Consider the following 26,886-nt stretch of genomic DNA (forward strand, 5'->3'; position numbering starts at 1 on the left):
CTAAACTTTTCTGAAGGAAGCAGAAAAAAAAGACGCAAAGAAGATCTGGGACTAATAGAAATCAAACAGCGTGATAACAGACAACTCTTACCCTATCAATAATTACATTATAAATTAAACTGGTCTTAAAACCTCTGCTCAAAGGCAGATTGTCAGAATAGATAAAAGAGCAAGACCTACTTGTATACTGCCTATAAGAAATAAACTTTAAATATCAATTAAGAAATTGGTTAAAGGATGAAACAACACATACCACACTAACAAGTGATAAAAGAAGGCTGAGGAAGAGAGGTTGTATTAATACCAAAGGACAATTCATAGCAAAAATATTACCAGCAATAAATAAGGTCATTGTGCAGTGACAAAGGGTTCAACTAACCAAGAAAATGTAAGAGTCATAAATACTTGTGTACATATTGATGTAAATGCTTCAAAATACATGGTACAAAAATAGATAAAACTGCAAAAGAAGTAGACAAATGCCCAACTATAGCCTGAAATTTCTAAAATTGTTACTAAATGGGTAGAATAAGGAGGCAGAAAATCAGCAAGACTATGGTAGACTTAAATAACACCATTCTTCAGAAGTACTCAAAGACTATACTCTAGATCACATCTTAATAAAAAGATTAAGAAGGATTTAAGTCACACAAAACATGTTCCCTGACCCAAAAGCTATCAACTTAAAAATGAATAACAAAAATGTATTTAAAAAACTCAACTATTGGAAATTAGCATACATCAAAATAAGTGGGATGTTTAAAAAATAAAAATAAAATTAGAAGTTATTTTGAACTAACTGAAAATGAAAACACATTAGAAATTGTAAAATGCATCTAACACAGTGCTTAAATAAAAGTTTTCAGTACTGAATGTCTACATTACAATGCTCTCAAATAAATCACTTTGACTTCTACCTTAAGAAATTAGAAAAAAAGAAAAGGAAATTCAAAGGAAGCAGAGGAGAGAAACAATAAATGTCTACATTGATTTGAAAGTTTGTGTTCTTCCAAATTTCATATGCTAGAATCAAATCACAGAGGTGATGTTATTAGGAGGTAGGAGTTTTGGGATGTGATTAGGTCATGAGGTCCAAGTGTTCATAAATGTATTAATGTTCTGGTAAAAGTAACCCCAGAGAGCCTCTTTACCCTTTCTTCCATGTAAGGACACAGGGAAAAAATAATGATATGAATCATGAATTGGTACATCTTCAGACATCAAATCTGATGATACCTGTATCTTAAATTGTGCTGCTTCCAAAATTATGAGAATCAATTTATGGTGCTGATAAGCTCCCAACTATGGATTTTTTAATAATATGCCAAGAGAACTAAAATAACAGAGATGGAACTAATGAAACACAAAAAGAGTATAAAACTTCAACAACATCAAACACTTTGAGGGGATCAATAAAAGTAATCAACCTCTGCCTAGCCAAACTAGCTCATGAAAAGAAAAAGCTACAAATTAGTAACCTTGAAAATGAGTAATGTGACATTATTTCTGATTCCACAGATACTGACAAATACTAGGTAATATAAAATTTATGTGAATAAACATGACAACTTCGACAAAATTGACAAATTCCTTGAAATGTGAAAACTACCAAACCTCAAGAAAAAATGGGTAACCTGCATCGCCTGAAATCTATAAAAGAAAATTAAGTCATAGCTAAAAATCTTCGTACGATGAAAACTCCAGGTCAAGAATCCTACACTGGTGGGTTCTACCAAATGTTTTAGGGGGAAAAAAAAAAGAGACATAGAGAGAATTCTGCACAAATTCTCCCTCTAAAATAATAAAAAAATTGTGTAATTCCCAGTGTTGAAAGTAAAGATTGATTAGAGGTGAATGCATCACAAGGGAAGATTTATCACAAATAATTTAAAACCATGCCCTTGGTATGGTCCTCATAGTAGTGATTCTCATGAGAATTGGTCATTTAAATGTACATGGCACCTCCCACCTCTCTCTCTAGCTCCTGGCTCTTGCCATGTGATGTGCAAGCTCCTGCTTCACCTGCCTTCAAGATTGAAAGCTTCTGACAGAATGCTGGGAAGATGGCCACCTAAGAACAGCTGAGGACTTCAGCTCCCAGTGAAAGTGCGGAGGGTGAGTGGACGCTGCGTTTCGAGACGAATTTTTATTGCCCACAGACTAGGAGATACCTAGGCAGAGGGGTCGCCAGTGCCGCAGTTCCGGCCGGTGCGGCTGTTTTGGCCCCTGCGCGGCTGCTTTGACCACGCCCTGTTGCAGCGGTTCTCCGTACAAAAGCCACTGGTCTGGGAGCTCTCTTAGCTGGCGATCAGAGCCCTGAGACAGCAGAGTAGCCCATTCATCTGAAATAGCGAACCAGGCCAGGAGATTCCTAGGCAAGAAAACCTCCAGGAGCCGGAGCCGCTGTTTGAGCCAACTCAGTGAGTCGCAGCAAGGGAGATCCCAGTGCCTTTTAAACAAGTGACTGGAACGCTGGGTCATTCAACTTAAAAAAAAAAAAAAAAAAAAAAAGACTCTGAGTCAGGGAGCCAGGTGATCAGGCTCGGTTGGTCCCAAGCCCCAGCCCCAACAACAAGGAAAACAAAAACAGTGATTGAACACGCTCTGGGTTGAGCCTTTCACAGCAAGCACAGCTGAACCCGGGATGGTCCGGCTCGGAGTGGGAGGGGCGTCCGCCATTACTGAGACTCTCCACCACTAAGGAGGCAGGCCGCCATTGCCAGGCAACCCGCCGTTGCTGAGGCAACCTGCCACAACAGAGAGAGTCCGCCATAAAAGAGGCAGGGCCACCATTGCTGAGGCAGTTCTAACTACACCCATATAAACAGGACTGCAGGGAAGAGCACAGAGCAGCTGGGCGGAGCCCACAGCAGCTCAGCAAAGCCTCTGCAGGCAGAGGGTGGCCAGGTGGGCTGATAGCTGGGCGGGGCAGACCTGAAAGAAAAAACAAGGGCAGCAGCACAATGGAAACTCATAAAGCCCTAACTCTCTGGGACAGAGCACCTGGGAATAAAAAGTGGTTTATGAGTTCAGCTGCAGCAGACCTGCCCAGCAGCTCTGAATGAACAACGGAGCTCACAGCTTAGGACTGAAGCCCCAGTAAAAGATGGACTGTCTCCTCAAGTAGCTCCCTGACCCCCATAGATCCAAAGACTCACCTCATAAAGGAGAGAACAGACTGACAGTTGGCGAGCATCCTTCTGGGACAAAGATAGCGGAAGAGGAAACTGGTAGCAACCCTTACTGTTCTGCAGCTGCTGCAGGTGATGCCCAGGCAAGCAGGGCCTGGAGAGAACCTCAGCAGTCCTACAGCAGAGGGGCCAGACTGTTAGAAGGAAAGCTTAAGCTGGGCACGGTGGCTCAAGCCTGTAATCCCAGCACTTTGGGAGGCCAAGGCAGGTGGATCACGAGGTCGAGAGATCGAGACCATCCTGGTCAACATGGTGAAACCCCGTCTCTACTAAAAATACAAAAAATTAGCTGGGCATGGTGGCGCGTGCCTGTAATCCCAGCTACTCAGGAGGCTGAGGCAGGAGAATTGCCTGAACCCAGGAGGCGGAGGTTGCGGTGAGCCGAGATCACGCCATTGCATTCCAGCCTGGGTAACAAGAGCGAAACTCCGTCTCATTAAAAAAAAAAAAAAAAAAAAAAAAAAAAAGGGAAGCTTAAAAAAAAAAAAAAGAAGTAACTTCAGCATCCATGAACTAGAAGCTCACTCAGAGACCCAATCTGAAAGACAGTAACTACAAAGACAACAGGTGGAGAAACCCACAAAAATGGGAAGAAACCAGCGCTAAAGGATGAAAACTCCTGAAACCAGAACACCTCTCCTCCTAAAAGGGATCGCAACTCCTCAACAGTAAGGGAACCAGACAAGATGAAGAAGGAGTGTGATGAAATGACCCACTCAGACATCAGAAGGTGGACAGTAAGAAACTACAGTGAGCTAAAAGAACATGTTCTAACCCAATGCAAAGAAACTAGGAACCTTGAAAAAAGGTTGGACAAAATGCTAACAGAATGGACAACACAGAGAGGAATATAAGTGAATTGATGGAGCTGAAAAACACAACACGAGAACGTCGCAAAGCATGCACAAGTTTCAACAGCCGAATTAACCAAGCAGAAGAAAGGATATCAGAGGTCGAAGGTCAACTCAATGAAATAAAAAGAGAAGGCAAGATCAGAGAAAAAAGTGCAAAAAGGAATGAACAAAATCTTCAAGAAATGTGGGACTATGTGAAAAGACCTAATCTACATTTGATAGGTGTACCTGAATGTGATGAAGAGAATGAATCCAAGCTGAAAAATACTCTTCAGGATAGTATCCAGGAAAACTTCCCCAACCTAGCAAGGCAGGCCAATATTCAAACCCAGGAAATACAGAGAACACCACAAAGATATTCCTCAAGAAGAGCAACCCCAAGGCACATAATCATCAGATTCACCAGGGTTGAAATGAAAGAGAAAATGCTAAGGGCAGCCAGAGAGAAAGGTCAGATTACCCACAAAGGGAAGCCCATTAGACTCACAGCAGATCTCTCAGCAGAAACCCTACAAGCCAGAAGAGATCAGGGGCCAATATTCAACATCCTTAAAGAAAAGAACTTTCAACCCAGAATCTCCTATCCAGCCAAACTAAGCTTCATAAGTGAAGGAAAAATAAAATCCTTTGCGAACAAGCAAGTACTCAGAGATTTCATCACCACCAAAACTGCTCTACAAGAACTCCTGAAAGAGGCTCTACACATATAAAGGAACAACCAGTACCAGCCACTCCAAAAGCATACCAAATGGTAAAAGAGCATCAACACAATCAATAATCTGCATCAACTAACCAACAAAACAGCCAGGTAGCATCAAAATGACAGTGTCAAATTTACACATAACAATACTATCCCTATATGTAAATGGACTAAATGCCCCAATCAAAAGACACAGACTGGCAAATTGGATAAAAAGCCAAAACCCATCAGTGTGCTGTATCCAGGAAACCCATCTTACATGCAAGGATACAAAAAGGCTCAAAATAAAGGGATGGAGGAAGATCTACCAAGCATATGGAGAGCAAAAAAAAAAAAAAAAAAAAAAAAAAAAAGCAGGAGTTGTAATTCTCATCTCTGATAAAATAGATGTTAAAGCAACAAAGGTCAAAAGAGACAAAGAAGGACATTACATAATGGTAAAAGGATCACTGCACCAAGAAGAGCTAACGATCCTAAATATATACGCACCCAATACAGGAGCACCCAGATACATAGGGCAAGTTCTTAATGACTTACAAAGAGACTTAGATTCCCACACAATAATAGTGGGAGACTTTAAAACCCCATTGTCAATATTAGACAGATCAACCAGACAGAAAATTAACAAGGATATCCAGGACCTGAACTCAGACCTGGAACAAGCAAACCTAATAGACATTTACAGAACTCTCCACCCCAAATCCACAGAATATACATTCTTCTCAGCACCACATCACACCTACTCTAAAATTGACCACATAATTGGAAATAAATCACTCCTCAGCAAATGCAAAAGAATGGAAATCATAACAAAGAGACTCTCAGACCACAGTGCAATCGAGTTAGAGCTCAGAATGCAGAAACTAACTCAGAACCGCACAGCTTCATGGAAACTGAACAACTTGCTCTTGAATGTTGACTGGATAAACAATGATATGAAGGCAGAAATAAAGATGTTCTTCGAAACCAACGAGAACGAAGATACAACATACCAGAATCTCTGGGACACATTTAAAGCAGTCTCTAGAGGAAAATATATAGCAATGAGTGCCCACATGAGAACAAAGCAGAGATCTAAAATTGACACCCTATCATCAAAATGGAAAGAGCTAGAGGAGCAAGATCAAAAAAACTCAAAACCTAGCAGAAGACAGGAAATAACTAAGAGCAGAGCAGAACTGAAGGAAATAGAGACACAAAAACCTCTTCAAAAATATCAATAAATCCAGGAGTTGGTTTTTCAAAAATATCGACCAAATAGACAGACCAATAGCCAGATCAATAAAAAAGAAAAGAGAGAATAACCAAATTGATGCAATAAAAAAATGATAAAGGGGATATCACCACAGATTCCACAGAAATCCAAACCATCATCAGAGATTATTACAAACAACTCTATGCACATAAACTAGTAAACCTGTAAGAAATGGATAAAGTCCTGGACACCTGCATCCTCCCAAGCCTAAACCTGGAAGAAGCCGAAACCCTGAATAGACCAATAACAAGGTCTGAAGTCGAGGCGGCAATTAAGAGCCTACTACCCAAAAAAAGCCCAGGTCCAGATGGGTTCACACCCAAATTCTTCCAGACATACAAAGAGGAGCTGCTACCATTCCTTCTGAAACTATTCCAGACAATCCAAAAAGAGGATATTCTTCCCAAATCATTTTATGAGACAAACATCATCCTGATACCAAAACCCGGCAGAGACTCAACAAGAAAAGAAACCTTCAGGCCAATATCCATGATGAACACAGATGCAAAAATCTTCAATAAAATACCGGCAAGCTGATTGCAACAGCATATCAAAAAGCTCATCCACCATGATCAAGTAGGATTAATCCCAGGAATGCAAGGCTGGTTCAACATATGCAAGTCAATAAACGTAATTCACCACATAAACAGAACCAAAGACAAAAACCACATGATTATCTCAATTGATGCAGAGAAGGCCTTTGACAAAATTCAACAGCCCTTTATGCTAAAAATCCTCAATAAACTAGGTATTGATGGAACCTATCTCAAAATAATAAAAGCTATTTACAACAAACCAACAGCAAATATCATACTGAATGGGCAAAAACTGGAAGCATTCCCTTTGAAATCTGGCACTAGACAAAGATGCCCTCTCTCACCACTCCTGTTCAATATAGTATTGGAAGTTCTAGCCAGAGAAATCAGGCAAGAAAAAGAAATAAAGAGTATTCAAATTGGAAAAGAGGAAATTCTGTATTTGCAGATGACATGATTGTATATCTGGAAGACCCCATCGTCTCAGCCCAAAATCTCCTGAAACTGATAAACCACTTCAGCAAAGTCTCAGGATACAAAATCAATGTGCAAAAATCACAAGCATTCCTATACACCAATAGCAGACTTAAAGAGAGCCAAATCAAGAATGAACTCCCATTCACAATTGCCACAAAGAGAATAAAATACCTAGGAATACAACAAACAAGGAACATAAAGGACCTCTTCAAGGAGAACTACAAGCCACTGCTCAGTGAAGTAAGAGAGGACACAAACAGATGGAGAAACATTACATGTTCATGGTTAGGAAGAATCAACATAGTGAAAATGGCCATACTGCTCAAAGTAATTTACAAATTCAATGCTATTCCCATCAAGCTACCAATGACCTTCTTCACAGAACTGGAAAGAAACACCTTAAACTTCATATGGAACCAAAAGAGAGGCCGCATAGCCAAGCCAATTCTAAGCAAAAAGAACAAAGCAGGAGGCATCACACTACCGGACTTCAAACTATACTACAAGGCTACAGTAATCAAAACAGCATGGTACTGGTACCAAAACAGAGATATAGACCAATGAAACAGAACAGAGGCCTCAGAGGAAATACAACATATCTACAAACATCTGATCTTTGACAAACCTGATAAAAACAAGCAATGGGGAAAGGACTCCCTGTTTAATAAATGGTGTCGGGAAAACTGGCTAGCCATGTGCAGAAAGCAGAAACAGGACCCCTTCCTGACACCTTACACCAAAATTAACTCCAGATGGATTAAAGACTTAAACATCAGACCTAACATCAGACCTAACATCATAAAAACCCTAGAAGAAAATCTAGGCAAAACCATTCAGGACATAGGCGTAGGCAAGGACTCCATGACCAAAACGCCAAAAGCAATGGCATCAGAAGCCCAAATAGACAAATGGGACCTAATCAAACTCCACAGCTTCTGCACGGCAAAAGAAACAGTCAGTAGAGTGAATCGGCAACCAACAGAATGGGAAAAAGATTTTGCAGTCTACCCATCTGACAAGAATTTACAAAGAATTAAAACAGATCTACAAGAAAGAAACAAACAAGCCCATTCAAAAATGGGCAAAGGATATGAACAGACACTTTACAAAAGAAGACATACAGGAGGCCAACAAACATATGAAAAAATGCTCATCATCACTGGTCATCAGAGAAATGCAAATCAAAAGCACGTTGAGATACCATCTCACACCAGTTAGAATGGTGATCATTAAAAAATCGGGAGACAACAGATGCTGGAGAGGATGTGGAGAAATAGGAACACTTTTACACTGTTGGTGGGAGTGTAAATTAATTCAACCATTGTGGAAGACAATGTGGCAATTCCTCAATGACCTAAAAATAGAAATCCCATTTGATCCAGCAATCCCATTACTGGGTATATATCCAAAGGATTATAAATCATTCTACTGTAAGGACTCATGCACACGAATGTTCATTGCAGCACTGTTTACAATAGCAAAGACCTGGAACCAACCCAAATGCCCATCGATGATAGACTGGATAGGGAAAATGTGGCATATATACACCATGGAATATTACGCAGCCATCAAAAAAGATGAGTTTACGTCCTTTGTAGGGACATGGATGAACCTGGAAACCATCAATCTCAGCAAACTGACACAAGAGCAGAAAATCAAACACCGCATGTTCTCACTCATAGGCGGGTGTTGAGCAATGAGAACACATGGACACAGGGAGGGGAGCACTACATGTTGGGGTCCATTGGGGGGAAATGGGGGAGGGACGGGGAGGTGGGGAGGTGGGAGGAGATAGCATAGGGAGAAATGACATATACAGGTGAGGGGAAGGAAGGCAGCAAACCACACTGCCATGTGCGTACCTATGCAACAATCTTGCATATTCTTCACATGTACCCCAAAACCTAAAATGCAATTAAAAAAAAAAAAGAAAAAAAAATTGAAAGCTTCTGCAGGTGTCCCCAGAAGCAGAGGCCCATGTTATGCTTCCTGGAAAGCCTGTAGAACTGTGAGCCAATTAAAGCTATTTTCTCAGAAATTACCCAATCTCAGATATTTCTTTATAGCAATGCACAAATAACCTAATGCAGAGTACATTTCAACTCATTGTATAATGCTAGAATTACCCCAGATCAAAACCAGAGTATATGCTTAGAAACAAGATAACTGCCTCATGACGATGTATGCAAAAATTCAACCAATTTGTAAAGCAATGGAGATATCCTCCAAAAAAATCAGTGCATAAACTGTGGTACAATCATACAATAGAATATTACTAAAGACTAAAAAGAGATGAACTATCAAGCTATGAAAAAACATGAAAGGACTTAAATGCATATTTACAATAATGAAATTATCAAGAAAACAAATTATGGATATAGGAAAAAAGATCAGTGTTTTCCAAAGAGTTGAGGAGCAAAGATACCCTGTGTTTTTACAATTTTCAGAAATTTTTGCTCATCTTCCTAATATGAAAAGAGTAACTTCTTCTATTTAAGTGTACTTTCACTTGGTTGAGAAATATTATCACCCTTGAGGGTGTATGCTGAGGAATACAATTTGCTTCTGAGTGATGTCAGGGGAGTCAGCCTCTGTATTATTCTTTTGGTTATATGTAAACTTAGTATGGTGCTTCCCCCAAATGCTAGTTATGGCAGCATACTGGGCATGTGAGAAGGCCCTCAACTTGCTGCAGAAATGAGAAAGTGGATGTTTCAAGGAGGCTACATCAGTCTCCACTTGAGTCAGCAAATTTTGTGATGAGGTGTGCAGTGCAACCTCCCAGCCAACAATTGGTGACCACAGGTTACAACATGCTGTGGCAGAAGCGGATAAGAATGTGCTTTGTCCTTGTTTTACCGCTAGGAACTCTCTGTTGCTTCAGGATATCAGCAAATCTGTGTAATGCCCAGTGTCCTGAATTCTCTACTTAGCTCCAGAAAGAAGGATGTAGCTGGGCAAAACTACACTGGAAAGCTGGACTAGACTGACAAAACTGGCCTGACATTTGGATACCCTAAAGAGGAGCACAAATAGCAGCCAAGACAAGGGCATCAGGGAAAGCTCTTAGTGAAAGCAGAGGCTCCCAAGGAAAGAGAAAATGCAGCATCAGTTCAATGTCCTGAGTGGTCATGAATGGTTCTGCTTCCTTATCACAACTCTGACCTAAGACTCATAAAAAGCTTGTATGACTTTTTTTTCTTCAAAAAAGGAGTTTCCTCTTTTCCTCTTCCCCCCAAAAAACACTATGTCTGATAGTAGCCATTAACCCAGATAAGTTTAATTAAATATCAACCCTCATTTTCTTTCAGGAATTAATATTTTACTATCAAATTCTTTCACTCAGCAAATTTTATGACATAGTTCATTTTACATGATAAATTATTCATCAATAAGATTTTTCAAAGATATATATACTTTTATATCAATGAAATTTATGTCTATCAAAGATGAATAAAACTATTGTGTCAATGAATTATATAGGCATGGGCTTTAAAACATTTTATTGAATATATTTCCAAACAGCCAATCATAATAATACAGTCTTTTTCTAATGCACCCATACATTAAGAATTTACTTGTGAAATTTTGGAAAAATATACCAAAAACTTGTGTAATTATGAAGCCTGAAGGTGACAGAGAAGCGTAATGTGTCACTGTGGTAAATGTCAGATCTAGTAATTCCTCCTTTTTCTAGGACTCTCTAGAGTACCCATAGTTTAATCTGGAGTGCAAATATTCCAAGTGCATTTGAAGTGAGTTCACTCAATTTCCTTCTCAGAAATTTCAAAATTACATAGTTAGCTTCTTCCCACCCCCCACTCAACTTTCATGCCTCACAATTGCTATTCTTTAAGCAAAAATAATCTCGAGATCTGTGGTCCTGATTCTTTCCATTCAACACTTTTAAAAATAAAATTTCCTACCACTTTCTTCCTCTTGTTCAGAAGTAGTATTGTGCATCTATAATTTCTGGTTTTTATCATTCTCAGCAAATTGATAAAAGAACAGAAAACCAAACACCACATGTTCTCACTCATAAATGGGTGTTGAACAATGAGAACACATAGACACAGGGAGGGGAAATCATACACTGGGGTCTGTTGTGGGGTGAGGGCTGGGGGAGGGACAGCAGGGTGTGGGGAGATTGGGGAGGGATAACATTAGGAGAAATACCTAGTGTAGGTGATGGAGGGATGGAGGCAGCAAACCACCATGACATGTGTATACCTATGTAACAATCCTGCAAGATCTACACATGTACCCCAGAACTTAAAGAAAAATTTAACAAAAAAGATATTTCCAAGATACGGAAAAAATTTTCTGTTTTTTTTTAAATCTCTTTCTTCTCCTCTGGCTAAAATAATACTCAGAAATAAAATCAAAATAATGCTTTCCCCTGACTCTCTTATGTCTTGACATCCTATCCAATTGCTCTTCTTCTGAATTATTTCAATGAAAAGTCTATACCCTTGCTACTCAGTGCATGGTCCAAGAACCACCAGCATCAGTATAGTCAGAGAATTAAAATTGCCATATCCTAAGTCTGCTGAATCAGAATGTGCATCTATACTGAAAAAAATATACATGTGTGGCTGCCCACTTATGCTTATATTCACTATTAATAGGTAAAATACAGCTTCACATAGTCAGGTAATTCCATCCCTAAAGTTGTTCGCAAGTAAGACAGAGTGGAAAATTTTTGCTGTCATTCTTTTTTACTAGTTTTTGTATTGGAAGCTTGTATATATTCTTCCCACCTTTCTAACCATACTGTTCCTCTATCTAAATAATTATTTTATTGTATCAACCACCATTACATATACCTGCTTCTTTTTCCCTCATATACTCCTGTACTTTCTGTCTTCCTCATTATTTATTCCTTCCTTTATATATTTCCTGTGATACCTCACATTTTAGAGTATCTTGAATTTAAAGTTATAATTAAGATCCATTTTTGGCATTCTCAATATAATCTCTTTCTGACACCCGACAAGATATGTAACTTATCACCATTTTAATTCCCTTTTTTTATGCTATGCATTTAGTGGATAATGTTCTTAGGCTATTACAGTATAGCAGTCCTCAAATTTTTAGATAAATATGCTGTCAAATGACTTTTAAATTAAAAATGATTCTTACTCTTCAGTATTCCATGTGTTGTCATGATTTCTTCTTGACATGTAGCTTCAGGTAAACATGTGTAATTCTGTGTAGCACTTTCAGAGACACTCTGTTCAAAGTCCTATCAATAATGAATTTCAATTTAAAAATAATAATGAGTGACATCAAGATTTCCTGAATAACATATTTCAAAAACAACAACAACAACAACAACAACAACTCAGTTTCCTACTTTAAAGGCAATTTGATTTAAGGATAGAAACATATTGAAAACCAAAACATTTTTATTAAGAACTTCACATATGATCTCTAAATTAAGCTTACCTTTCATCTTAATTTAGCTATTGAAACCATTACTAAGCATGAAAATCCAAAAATAAAAGCATATCCACAGAAAAAAATATTCACTCATGCATATTTAAACAAGAAATTTCCTTCAAAATATCTAAGTCTACTTCGTAGTTCCCAAGAAAAATGAGAGGGCATTTAAAACAAAATACAATCATCTGCCTCTTGCTATATAACAATGGCAGTATTAAACATTAAAAATATTCATAATTATAAATTTTTAGGGTTAAAATAAGACACTTAAAATAAGATATAAAAATTGTATAAAATAAAATTTGAAATAACAAATATTTTTGAGAAAATTTTTGATAACAGAAAATGCTTGAATAAAATTTAAAAGAAGAAAAACATTTCTATTATGTTTAAATGAAAGGAAACCAATATCAGGTAAATTATGCAACTTGATTCCAATTAAGACATAATTTCAGAAAAATATAGCAAGCCCTTCATAAAAATATAAAAACATTAATTCATAAAGCATTTAATATGTGCCAGGCACACATTTGCAATCTTTTTTTTTTTTTTTGAGACGGAGTTTCACTCTTGTTACCCAGGCTGGAGTGCAATGGCGCGATCTTGGCTCACTGCAACCTCCGCCTCCTGGGTTCAGGCAATTCTCCTGTCTCAGCCTCCTGAGTAGCTGGGATTACAGGCACGCACCACCATGCCCAGCTAACTTTTTGTATTTTTAGTAGAGACGGGGTTTCACCATATTGACCAGGATGGTCTCGATCTTTTGACCTCGTGATCCACCCGCCTCGGCCTCCCAAAGTGCTGGGATTACAGGCTTGAGCCACCGCGCCCGGCCATTTGCAATCTTATTCTACACCTTACAATAATGAAAATGATGATAATGCTTCCTAGTCTTTCCAGGATGTTAACAGAAAAGTTATAAGCAAGTGTGATCTGTTGTTTTTCTCTACTCCAAATATCTTTCACCTAGGCCTTCACATGCTGTACTACCTCTCATGCTTTTTATGGGAGCTTGACGCAGTCTCAAAGAAATCTCTGACTACAGAATTTAACTGCCACTCCCATTCCCATCCTAACTGTCAATTTCTTCAATTTTCTCTAGCCTAACACTATCTGTCTTTAAATAGAAATCACTTATATTTAATGATCAGTGTTGTCGCCTTGTTTTTCTGTTCCTACCATTTTAACGTATGTCCTCATTCTGTGTGTTCAGATCTCACTGCCTAGCATGCATTTAGTTTCAGTAAGAACGTTACCATTAGTTAAAACATTTAAAATCTCAACAGAGAGGTCTAACTTACTAAATTCCTTACAAGTTTAGAAAATAGTAGTAGTAGCCTGCTGGTACTTAACATTTCCTTACACTAAACTAGAAATCCACGTCTGTTGTTATTCCCCCAATATTTTTCTGACAATACTTCCTTTACATTTGGAAAAAGTACCCTCAATATTTATTAAGCCACTGAGTATCAGTCATCATTATCTTAACGTTTGTATACACATTTTTCAGTTTACAAAATATTTTCACTTTTATTACAACATTGTTCAATTAAACATACCTAAGAGGTAGATTTTAGCACTAATTCAATGAACAAGGCCACTGACATTTGACGACACTAAATAGTTTTCTCCAAGGTCACGTAGCTAGTAACAGAACCAGAATACTGACTTATTTTTTTGACTTCCTCTCATGATTCTTATAAAGCAGCTACTTCTAACAAGTGGTGAGGCCCTTCCCATCTCTTTGCACAGCTGTGACCTCAGAATACATCATTATTGATATTTATGTGGCTGCTACAAAAATAACTCAAAGTGTTCTATTTGTGAAAATAATGTTTACCCTTTAAAACACTATTCAACCAAATTGTTCTTATTATAGTTTCTCAGGTTTCCTATTCTTCTTGCCTTTCCTTTGCCTGAAATATTCCTTAAGATCTACACTGTACAATTCAAATATAGCACTTTCAAGTCCCAAGCATTCTTTTCAAGTTTCAAGATGTACAAAACTATAGTTGTAATGTTTTCCCTTTGAATCCAGATATACCAGAGAATCATAAATTTGCCCGCAAGTGGACCCCAAATTGAAATTCTTCAGTGTTTAGACAAATGTAGATTCAGAACCCAAATAAACTCCTAGAATTTCTAAGCCTTATTTTTCCACTATACTACACTACCTTCTTAAATTAATCCTGCAAATTAGTGGAACTGCACTATGAAGCGGTAATCTACTTATCAAATGATAACTGTTCAATATGTTGTGAAAAATATGAGAAATTGCTTAAGGGCAATATACAGAGGTTAAACAAGAAAATCAAAATTCTATTTTCATGTTTCAACATCTCTCAGTATTTATATTTTAAAGAATAATGAAAACAAAATTGCACAATACCTCAGAACTCCAATGTGATTCTATGTATGTTTCTTGTCCTGATTTTAATGTAAACAGTTTATCTATAAAATATTAATCACAGATATATTCATGAGAACATTTATTACCATATATTTAAAAAGTATATACAAATCTATTTTTTTTTCATGAATCTGTGGTTTTTCTTATTCAGCTTGTAAATCCTTTTTGCAGACTATTCCCACCACTTTTATGGTCAATCTAGTAGTGCTGCAAACTAAAATATCTGAAAGTAAACTTTTTATTCATTAGAATAGAAACAAATAGAAATTTGCCTAACTCATATAAACTATTTCTTCAAAAAAGCAACCAACCATGTTTTCTTCTTCCCAGAAACACAGTATGTCCTATGCTGGATATTAAATGAGATAATTTAATTATATGCCATCTTTCATTTTTTTCTATTTATTTTGCATTACTCAGCATTATTGACTCAGCCATGTCTATTAAACAGAATTATTCAATTAAGAATATCAATAAATAAAACTTTTGAGATATAAAACTTTTTTTACATTAACAAACTTTACATCTAACAGTTTTAAATTTCAACATGCATGACAGTATACTGTGTGTATGTGTAATAGAGAAATAAGCTTTAAAAACTTTTATTGCATATACTTTAAATTTAAATACTGCTTTAATTATTTTGAGATAGTCTTTCCTTAGTGCAATATTTTCAGAATCAACTTGTGATGCCTTAGAGAAACATTAGAAATCTATATAATTGTCTTAAGTAACCTAATGTTTCGATAAAAAAAAGAATTAAATCAATGCCTACCCAATAGTAAACTAATGTTTCCACATTTAATAGGATTAAATCAAAATCCACACAAGATCCAAGGAATACTGAGAGTCATGAGACAACAAATAAATTTTTTAAAAATCTGCATTTTCTTTATAAACAAAATTTTCAAATTTCAACTATTTAAAATAGGTTGAAGAAAAAATTAAACATGCATAACAAAAGCTTTAAGGATGATTTCATTATTAAGGGTCAATTTATAATTTGACATTTATGAACTTTTAAAACTGGTCTTAAATTCTGATCGGAATCCTTGCAGTTCGTTTCATGCATGGAATCCAAGAAGTCAACTCATACTTTTGTTGTTGACCATATTCACTTACATTTATTTAGAAGTGCATACTAAAATGTTTAAGAGACAAACGTATTGTTAACACCACCATAGCTCTAATGATTTGTAAGTCATAGTTCTAACTGACATCAGAATATATGACTAACTGACATCAGAATGTATGACTGTACATTCATATATCTTAAATACTACAGTGGTAATTTCTAACATGTTAAAAACAAAATACAAAGCCAACTCAAAAGGCTTATCAAAATCTGCACTTGTTTTAATTTTTATTTATTTTATCAGAATAAAACAGTTTAATAAATTGTGGTAGTCATACAATAGAATGTGAAAATTTAGGAGGCATGAAACAGAAAACAAACATAACAGAAATAATGTCCAGTTTTCTTTGTAAACAAAATTTTCGAATATTAACTTTTAGCACAGTTTAAAGGGAAAAGCAAACATACACAACAGTAACTTTAAATACCACTTTAATATTAAGGGTACATTTATAAGTTGACATCCATGAACTATATATCTGATTTTCAAATATGCTAAAAGTTTAAGTTTCATGTAGAGAATCCAAAAAACTCAAATGATCCATTTGTTATTGACCATTTTCCCTCTCAATTTTACAAGTGTATACTGCGCTGTTTCAGGGAAATAATGTGTTATAACACCATAGCTTTAATGGTCCACATATCGCAGTTTTTATTGTTATTAAAGTAGATGATTGAGCACAGTGATACTTGAAATATTTTAGTTTTAATTTCTAATACATCAAAAAGCAATAGATAAAACCAACTGAAATGAAGAATGAAATCTGTACTTGTTTTTATTTTCATACATTTACTTTTTGCATGGACAAAATTTAATGAGTTTTGGTGCAGTCATACAACATAATTCTATAAAGAACCTAATAGAAACAAAACCAGAGCTAAATGTGCCCATTATGGATGGATCTAACAATATAATGCTGATCAAACAAAGACTGTTACAGAAAATTACACACAATGTGCAATTACTCACATAATAGAAGTTGAAAACAAATTCCACATATTATTTATGACCATGCCCATATATTGTAAAATGTTGAAACATGCATAGGAATAATAATTTTTAAAAATCTAGTTTAGGCAACTGTTTACCTCCAGGCAATGAAAAGACAGTAAGGTCAAATACTTCAGAATCACAGTTTTACAAAAATAATAATAAAGAAATGATTGCTTTTCCCATTTTTTTAAAATAAGTGTATCACATGCAAACACACACACATGCAAACAGGCATGAACGTACACCATACACACACACACACACACACACACACACACACACACACACACACACAGAGAGAGAGAGAGAGAGAGAGAGAGAGAGAGAGAGAGAGAGTAAGCTAATCAGAATAACTGTTTTCCTTAGGATACTTTAAATGACTACACTTACATGAGGTAATCAATGTTAAAACAAAATTGGCATGTCAACAAGTGAAGCTTTCCATGAAGTAAAAGGTAGAATTCCAATCAATTTTTGAAGAACTGAAGAAACATTAGTTTCAAAAATCAAGAGAAATCCAAGAAGTCAAATCATACTTTTGTTGTTGACCATGTTCACTTACATTTATTTAGAAGTGCATTTTGTCTCTGACAAAATGTGTTGTACCACCACCACAGCTCTAATAATTTGTAAGTCATAATTCTAATTGCCCTCAGAATGTATGATTGTGCATGCTTGAATTTTTAAGACATAAAGAAATTCTCAATACAAACCACTATAGTATCAAAACATAAAAGTAGAAACACTTGAAATTAAAGGTATGTTTTTAAAGAAAATTCACGTTCCTATAAATACCAGTTTTTCCAATGTAGATACCACCATTGACATTATTCAGCTCAAGTATTTTCATCAAATTTGAAAAATAAACACTGGGAGATGAGACTATTAATAGATCAAATATTGAAATATTCATTTACCTGCTCCCAATGTTTGTTCATTCTTCCATTCTAAGGCTTTATTTGAAACAAAGTTTTGCATTTCAATGGCAGGCTAAATGGGTTTGGAAGAAAAATGATTAATAATGAATGCATACTTCACAAAATACATCGTTAAAATAATATATATTCAATTATATATATATTAATTATAAAACTCAATACCTCAAAATCAGAAGGCTTCTTAGAAGGCTCTATAAAGCAAAAGAGATTTATCATCAATCATAGGTAAATAGACAAAACCAACCACAAATGAACGCAGTGCTAGTAACTTGAGTCTTTTTGCTAACTTTGAGAGTTGGGGGGTTTCTTTTGGTTTGTTTCTTTAGGGCACTCCCATGACAGAAATACACTGAAGAAGCTAAGAATCTAGGCTTCATAAGACATGCACTTAAGATTTCAAAAGGGATAATGTGTTGTGCATGCAAAATGTGTTGATTTTAATATGTATAAGCTGGGTGTTGAAAGCAGAAATGATCTTTGATCAAGGGAGCAAATCACGATCTGAAAAAAAATATGTCAAAGCTGAATATAGAATCCTACATCATATATTTAAGGAAATACATTAGAGTAATTTATATCATTACATTCATCATGCTCTTTAATTTGTTCTACAATTGAGACTGTATAATGGTATCATGAGAGTTTAGCTGAATGCAGAACTGACATCTCATCACTGAAAGTTTTATAAATTGATCAACTTGAATATATACTTAGGAAATAATACTAAATATAAGTATTTATTGTTTTCCATATCCATGTGGCATAATCATATGCTACATTTCTGAAACTTCTAGTGTATTTCTCAGAAATTTTCTTGATTAGCTCATGCAAAAATACATACAAAACTCACAAAAAATAATGTATAATGAGCTTTCAATATTGAGATGTTTATTTGAAAATGTATGGCAACAGGATTATTGCATATAAATAACATTTTATATTTCAAAATCAGGACAATATTCATTTTTAAAAGCAATTTTAGAATTTAAGTAATAAATTCAGTAATATTTTAGTTTCTAAAAGCTAGTCTGGTTTATTTGTCATGTTAAGTGTCTAATGGATTTTTATAGAACAAAAATTTTACCAAAATACTTTACTTCATTAAAAATAAAGCCAATGCTCTTACTTTCAAATACCTCTCATTTGAATAGCTAATATCAACAAAATACATATCTTTTATGCCTCATAGTAACAGAGGAAAATAATGAGTCATGGTTGTTTACTCCAATTCCAGTAATGCTCCCGCTTCTGGTAATCCTGGAATACGCACAGTGTAAGCTTCTGGAGTACAAATATTCTAAATGATCTGAGGTGAGTTCACTCAAGTTTTCTTTTCAGAAACCCCAAAGTTGCCTAGTATCTTCTTTCTTGTCCCATTTCCTGCCTCACAATCTCTCTTCTTTAGCCAAAATAATGTCTAAATCTGTGGTTTTGATTCTTCCCTTTCAACATCTTATAAAATCAATTTTCCTACCACTTTCTTTCTCTTTGATTAGGGGTTGTATCTGACATCTTTAATTACTATTTCTTTACCTCTTTTTTTTTTAAAAACCCCTCTGGACAGAAACATAACTCAGAAATAAAAGTAATATAGTGCTTTCCCTTTACCCTGTTATGTGTTGACCTTCTATCCAACTTCCCTTCTTCAAGATTTTTTCCAAAGGAAAGGCTATTTCCTTGTTACTTAAGAGTGAGGTCCAAGGACCACCAGCTTCACTATCACTTGAGAACTTATTAAAAATGCCAGAATCCCAAGTCTGTTAAATCACAGCACGCATTGTTAACAAGGTCTTCAGCTGATTTTCTAAAGTTTGAACTCTTATTGTCTATACTGAGTGTGCATGATAAATTATACACACACATGGCTGTGCAAATAAGCATATTTGCAAATTATACACACACATGACAAATTATACACATATATGGCTGTGCAAATATCCTATGGCAGATGAATCACAACTCTCCATGGTCAGGTGCTTCCATCTCTAATGCCTTCCCACCATTGAGAAAAACAAGAGTGAAAACATGTTTGCTGTAGTTCTCTGAGAAATTTTAGTATGGAAGGTTGCCATATTCTCCCCAACTTTCTAACCATGCTCCATCTTTTTCTAAAGAATTATTTTATTTTATCATCTTCCATTATATAAACCTGCTTCTTTTTCCCTCATGTACTCCCTGTACTCTCTGTCTTCCTCAGTCTTCATTTCCTCTTTTACTTCTTTCCTCAGGTTTCTGAGTATCTTGAATTTAAACTAATAATTTGGCCCTGTTTTTTTGGCACTCTGAATATAATCTGTTGCCAACACCTGATAAGACATATAACTTTCACTCCTTTTGTTCTTCCACACTATGCAACAGAAAATAATTTTCTTTGGCTATCAGAGTTTATGATTCCTCATGCATTTAGAAAAACATTTGGTCAAATGATATTTTAAATAAAAAATGTCCTGGATTTCCTTGTTAATTTTCTGTCTCATAGATCTGTTAAATATTGACAGTGAAGTATTAAAGTATCCCACTATTATTGTGTGAGAGTCTAAGTCTCTTTGTAGGTCATGAAGGACTTGCTTTATATATCTTCGTGCTCCTGTATTGGATGAATATATATTTAGAATAGTTAGCTCTTTTGTTGCATGATTCCTTTACCATTATGTAATGTTCTTCTTTGTCTCTTTTGATTTTGTCGGTTTAGAGTCTGTTTTATCAGAGACTATAATTACAACCCCTATTTTCCTTTGCTTTCCATTTGCTTGGTAAATCTTCCTCCTTCTCTTTATTTTGAGCGTATGTGTGTCTTTACACGAGAGGGGTCTCCTAAATACAGCACACCAATGGTTTCTTGACTCTATCCAATTTGCCAGTCTGTGTCTTTTAATTGGGGCATTTAACCCACTTACATTTAAGGTTAACATTGTTATGTGTGAATTTGATCCTGCCATTTTGATGCTAGCTAGTTGTTTTGCCCATTAGTCCATGCGGATTCTTCATAGTGTTAATGGTTTGTATAATTTGGTATGCTTTCAGAGTGGCTGGTACTGGTTGTTCCTTTCCAAGTTTAGTGATTCCTACAGGAGCTGTTTTAAGGTTGGCCTGGTGGTGACTAAATCTCTTAACAGTTGCTTGTGTGTAAAGGATTTTATTTCTCCTTCAATTATGAAGCTTAGTTTGGCTGCATATGAAATTCTGGGTTGAAAATTATTTTCTTAAAGGATGATGAATATTGGCCTCCACTCTGTTCTGATTTGTAGGGTTTCTACCAAGAGATCTGCTGTGAGTCTGATGGGCTTGTATTTGTGAGTAACCCGACCTTTCTCTCTGGCTGCCTTTAGTATTTTTTCCTTCATTTCAACCCTGGTGAGTCTGACAATTATGCTCCTTGCGGCTGCTCTTCTTGAGGAATATGTTTGTGGTGTTCTCTATATTTCCTGAATTTGAATGTTAGCCTGCCTTGCTAGGTTAGGGATGTTCTCCTGGATACTATCCTAGAGAGTTTTCCAACTTAGTTTCACTCTCCTCATCACATTCAGGTACACCAAAATAAGGTAGATTTGGTCTTTTCACATTACCCCATATTTCTTCCTTTCCTTTCCTTTCCTTTTTTCCTCCTCATCCTCCTCCTCCCCCTTCTCCTCCTCCTCCTCCACTGCTCCCCCTCCCCCTCCCCCTTCCCCCTCCTCCTCCTTCTCCTCCTCCTTCTCCTCCTCCTTCTTCCTGTTCTTTCTTCTTCTTCTTCTTCTTTTTCTTCTTCTTCTTCTTCTCTCTTCTTCTTCTTCCTCCTCTTCTTCTTCTTCCTCTTCTTCTTCTTTTCTTTTTTTTTTTTTTTGAGGTTTTTTTTTTTTTCACTCTTGTTACCCAGGCTGGAGTGCAATGGCATGATCTTGACTCACCACAACCTCCGCCTCTTGGGTTCAAGCAATTCTCCTGCCACAGCCTCCCAAACAGCTGGGACTACAGGCACACGCCACTGTACCCAGCAATTTTTGTATTTTTTTTTTTTTTTTTTTGAGACGGAGTTTTCGCTCTTGTTACCCAGGCTGGAGTGCAATGGTGCGATCTCGGCTCACCGCAACCTCCGCCTCCCGGGTTCAGGCAATTCTCCTGCCTCAGCCTCCTGAGTAGCTGGGATTACAGGCACGCGCCACCATGCCCAGCTAATTTTTTGTATTTTTAGTAGAGACGGGGTTTCACCATGTTGACCAGGAAGGTCTTGATCTCTCGACCTCGTGATCTACCCGCCTCGGCCTCCCAAAGTGCTGGGATTACAAGCTTGAGCCACCGTGCCCGGCCTAATTTTTGTATTTTTAATAGAGACGGGGTTTCACCATATTGACCACGGTAGTCTCAATCTCTTGACCTTGTGGTCCACCCTCCTCGGCCTCCCAAAGTGCTAAGATTATAGGTGTGAGCCACTGCACCCAGCCATAACCCCATATTTCTTGGAGGATTTGTTCATTTCTTTTCACTCTTATTTCTCCAATCTTGCCTTCTCACTCTATTTCATTGAGTTGATCTTCAATCTGTTATCCTTTCTTCTGCTTGATCTCAGATCTGTACGAAGCAGACCTAATGAACATCCACAGACCTCTCCACTCCAAATCTACAGAATATACATTCTTCTCAGCACCACATCACACTTACTCTAAAGTTGACCACATAATTGGATGTAAATCACTCTTTAGGAAATGCAAAAGAATGGAAATCATAACAAACAGTCTCTCAGACCATAGTGCAATCAAATCAGAACTCAGGATTTAAAAAAATTACACAAGGGGAATGCTGGGAAGATGGCCGCCTAAACAGCTCAGGACTTCAGCTCCCAATGAAAGTGCAGAGGGTGAGTGAACGCCGCATTTCCAGACGAACTCTTATTGCCCACAGACCAGGAGATACCCAGGCAGAGGGGTCGCCAGCATCGCAGTCCCAGCCGCTGTGGCTGTTTTGGCCCCTGTGGGGCTGATTCCGCCCGCGCGGCTGCTGTGACCACTCCCTGTTGCTGCGGTTCTCCGTACAAAAGCCACTGGTCTGGGAGCCCTCTTAGCTGGCGAGCAGAGCCCTGAGACGGCAGAGTTGGCCATTCATCTGAAATAGCGAGTCAGGCCAGAAGATTCCTAGGCAAAAAATCCGCCAGGAGCTGGCACCGCAGTTCGAGCCAACTCCGTGAGTCGCAGTACCGGAGATCCCGGCGCCTTTTCAACAAGCTACTGGAACGCGGGGTCATTCAACTTAAAAGAAAAGACTCTGAGTCAGGGAGCCAGGTGATCAGGCTCGGTTGGTCCCAGCCCTCCACCCCCAACAACGAAAACAAAAACAGTAATTGGAAACCCTCTGGGTTGAGCCCTTCAAACCAAGCACAGCTGAACCGGGAGGGTCCCGCTCGGTGGGGGAGGGGCTTCTGCCATTACTGAGACTCTCCACCCCTACGGAGGCAGGCCCCCGTTGCCGAGGCAACCTGCCACAACAGAGAGAGTCCGCCATAACAGAGGCGGGGCCACCGTTGCCCAGACAGTTCTAACTACGCCCATATAAAAAGGACTACAGGGAAGAGCTCAGGGCAGCTGGGCGGAGCCCACAGCAGCTCAGCAAAGCCCCTGCGGGCAGGCAGTGGCTAGGCGTGCTGCTAGCTGGGCGGGTCAGACCTGAAAGAAAAATCAAAAAAGGCAGTAGTGCAACGGAAACTCATAAAGCTCCAACTCCCTGGGACAGAGACAGACAACAGGTGGATAAACCCACAAAAATGGGAAGAAACCAGCGTAAAAAGGATGAAAACTCCCGAAACCAGAACACCTCTCCTCCTAAAAGAGATCACAACTCCTCACCAGCAAGGGAACCAGACTGGATGGAGAAGGAGAGTGATGAAATGACAGAATCAGACTTCAGAAGGTGGGTAGTAAGAAACTACAGTGAGCTAAAAGAACATGTTCTAACCACACGCAAAGAAAATAGGAACCTTGAAAAAAGATTGGACGAACTGCTGACGAGAATGGACAGCATAGAGAGGAGTATAAGTGAATTGATGGAGCTGAAAAACGCAACATGAGAACTTCGTGAAGCATGCACAAGCTTCAACAGCCGAATTGACGAAGCAGAAGAAAGGATATCAGAGGTCGAAGATCAACTCAATGAAATAAAAAGAGAAGGCAAGAACAGAGAAAAAAGTGCAAAAAGGAATGAACAAAATCTTCAAGAAATGTGGGACTATGTGAAAAGACCTAATCTACGTCTGATAGGTGTACCTGAATGTGACGAAGAGAATGAATCCAAGCTGGAAAATACTCTTCAGGATATTATCCAGGAAAACTTCCCCAACCTAGCAAGGCAGACCAATATTCAAATCCAGGAAATACAGAGAACACCACAAAGATATTCCGCAAGAAGAGCAACTCCAAGGCACATAATCGTCAGATTCACCAAGGTTGAAATGAAAGAGAAAATGCTAAGGGCAGCCAGAGAGAAAGGTCGGGTTACCCACAAAGGGAAGCCCATTAGACTCACAGCAGATCTCTCAGCAGAAACCCTACAAGCCAGAAGAGATTGGGGGCCAATATTCAACATCCTTAAAGAAAAGAACTTTCAACCCAGAATCTCCTATCCAGCCAAACTAAGCTTCAAAAGTGAAGGAAAAATAAAATCCTTTGTGAACAAGCGAGCGCTCAGAGATTTCATCACCACCAAACCTGCTCTACAAGAACTCCTGAAAGAGGCTCTACACTTATAAAGGAACAACTAATACCAGCCACTCCAAAAGCACACCAAATGGTAAAAGAACATCAACACAATCAAGAATCTGCATCAACTAACCAACAAAACAGCCAGGTAGCATCAAAATGACAGTATCAAAATCACACATAACAATACTATCCCTAAATGTCAATGGACTAAATGCCACAATCAAAAGACACAGACTGGCAAACTGGATAAAAAGCCAAAACCCATCAGTGTGCTGTATCCAGGAAACCCATCTTACATGCAAGGATACACAAAGGCTCAAAATAAAGGGATGGAGGAAGATCTACCAAGCAAATGGAGAGCAAAAAAAGGCAGGAGTTGCAATTCTCATCTCTGATAAAATAGACTTTAAAGCAACAAAGATCAAAAGAGACAAAGAAGGACACTACATAATGGTAAAAGGATCACTGCAACAAGAAGAGCTAACGATCCTAAATATATACACACCCAATACAGGAGCACCCAGATACATAAGGCAAGTTCTTAATGACCTACAAAGAGACTTAGACTCCCACACATTAATAGTGGGAGACTTTAACACCCCATTGTCAATATTAGACAGATCATCCAGACAGAAAATCAACAAGGATATCCAGGACCTGAATACAGACCTGGAACAAGCAAACCTAATAGACATTTACAGAACTCTCCACCCCAAATCCACAGAATATACATTCTTCTCAGCACCACATCACACCTACTCTAAAATTGACCACATAATTGGAAATAAATCACTCCTCAGCAAATGCAAAAGAACAGAAATCATAACAAACAGTCTCTCAGACCACAGTGCAATCAAGTTAGAACTCAGAATGCAGAAACTAACTCAGAACCGCACAGCTTCATGGAAACTGAACAACTTGCTCTTGAATGTTGACTGGATAAACAATGAAATGAAGGCAGAAATAAAGATGTTCTTCGAAACCAATGAGAACGAAGACACAACATACCAGAATCTCTGGGACACATTTAAAGCAGTCTCTAGAGGAAAATATATAGCAATGAGTGCCCACATGAGAAGAAAGGAGAGGTCGAAAATTGACACCCTATCATCAAAATTGAAAGAGCTAGAGGAGCAAGACCAAAAAAACTCAAAACCTAGCAGAAGACAGGAAATATCTAAGATCAGAGCAGAACTGAAGGAAATAGAGACACAAAAAACTCTTCAAAAAATCAATAAATCCAGGAGTTGGTTTTTTGAAAAGATCAACAAAATAGATAGACCACTAGCCAGATTAATAAAAAAGAAAAGAGAGAATAACCAAATTGATGCAATAAAAAACGATAAAGGGGATATCACCACAGATTCCACAGAAATCCAAACCATCATCAGAGATTATTACAAACAACTCTATGCACATAAATTAGTAAACCTGGAAGAAATGGATAAATTCCTGGACACCTGCATCCTCCCAAGCCTAAACCTGGAAGAAGCCGAAACCCTGAATAGACCAATAACATGGTCTGAAGTCGAGGCAGCAATAAAGAGCCTACCACCCAAAAAAAGCCCAGGTCCAGATGGGTTCACAGCAGAATTCTACCAGACATACAAAGAGGAGCTGATACCATTCCTTCTGAAACTATTCCAGACAATCCAAAAAGAGGGAATCCTTCCCAAATCATTTTACGAGACAAACATCATCCTGATACCAAAACCCGGCAGAGACTCAACAAGAAAAGAAAATTTCAGGCCAATATCCATGATGAACATAGATGCAAAAATCTTCAATAAAATACTGGTAAACCGATTGCAACAGCATATCAAAAAGCTCATCCACCATGATCAAGTAGGATTCATCCCAGGGATGCAAGGCTGGTTCAACATACGCAAGTCCATAAACGTAATTCACCGCATAAACAGAACCAAAGACAAAAACCACATGATTATCTCAATTGATGCAGAGAAGGCTTTTGACAAAATTCAACAACCCTTTATGCTAAAAACCCTCAATAAACTAGGTATTGATGGAACGTATCTCAAAACAATAAAAGCTATTTACGACAATCCAACAGCCAATATCATACTGAATGGGCAAAAACTGGAAGCATTCCCTTTGAAATCTGGCACTAGACAAGGATGCCCTCTCTCACCACTCCTATTCAATATAGTACTGGAAGTTCTAGCCAGAGCAATCAGGCAAGAAAAAGAAATAAAGGGTATTCAAATTGGAAAGGAGGAAATCAAATTGTCTCTATTTGCAGATGACATGATTGTGTATCTGGAA

General features: G+C 37.6%; 1 protein-coding gene across 3 annotated transcripts in view; it reads right to left on the reverse strand.

Moving 5' to 3' along the window:
- LOC141585176 (ankyrin repeat domain-containing protein 30B-like) overlaps positions 1-26,886 on the reverse strand; it is a 110,118-nt gene that overhangs the window by 20,265 nt on the left and 62,967 nt on the right. For all 3 annotated transcript variants that reach the window (XM_074403151.1, XM_074403152.1, XM_074403150.1), the window contains 4 exons: positions 18,098-18,126; positions 17,915-17,987; positions 14,848-14,909; positions 12,156-12,258 (listed from right to left, as the gene is read on the reverse strand). In XM_074403151.1, the coding sequence (XP_074259252.1) occupies positions 12,156-12,258; positions 14,848-14,909; positions 17,915-17,987; positions 18,098-18,126 (267 nt within the window). The remainder of the gene's footprint in view (positions 1-12,155; positions 12,259-14,847; positions 14,910-17,914; positions 17,988-18,097; positions 18,127-26,886) is intronic.

The sequence above is a fragment of the Saimiri boliviensis genome, chromosome 7 (assembly GCF_048565385.1).
Source record: "Saimiri boliviensis isolate mSaiBol1 chromosome 7, mSaiBol1.pri, whole genome shotgun sequence".
NCBI classification, from domain to species: domain Eukaryota; kingdom Metazoa; phylum Chordata; class Mammalia; order Primates; family Cebidae; genus Saimiri; species Saimiri boliviensis.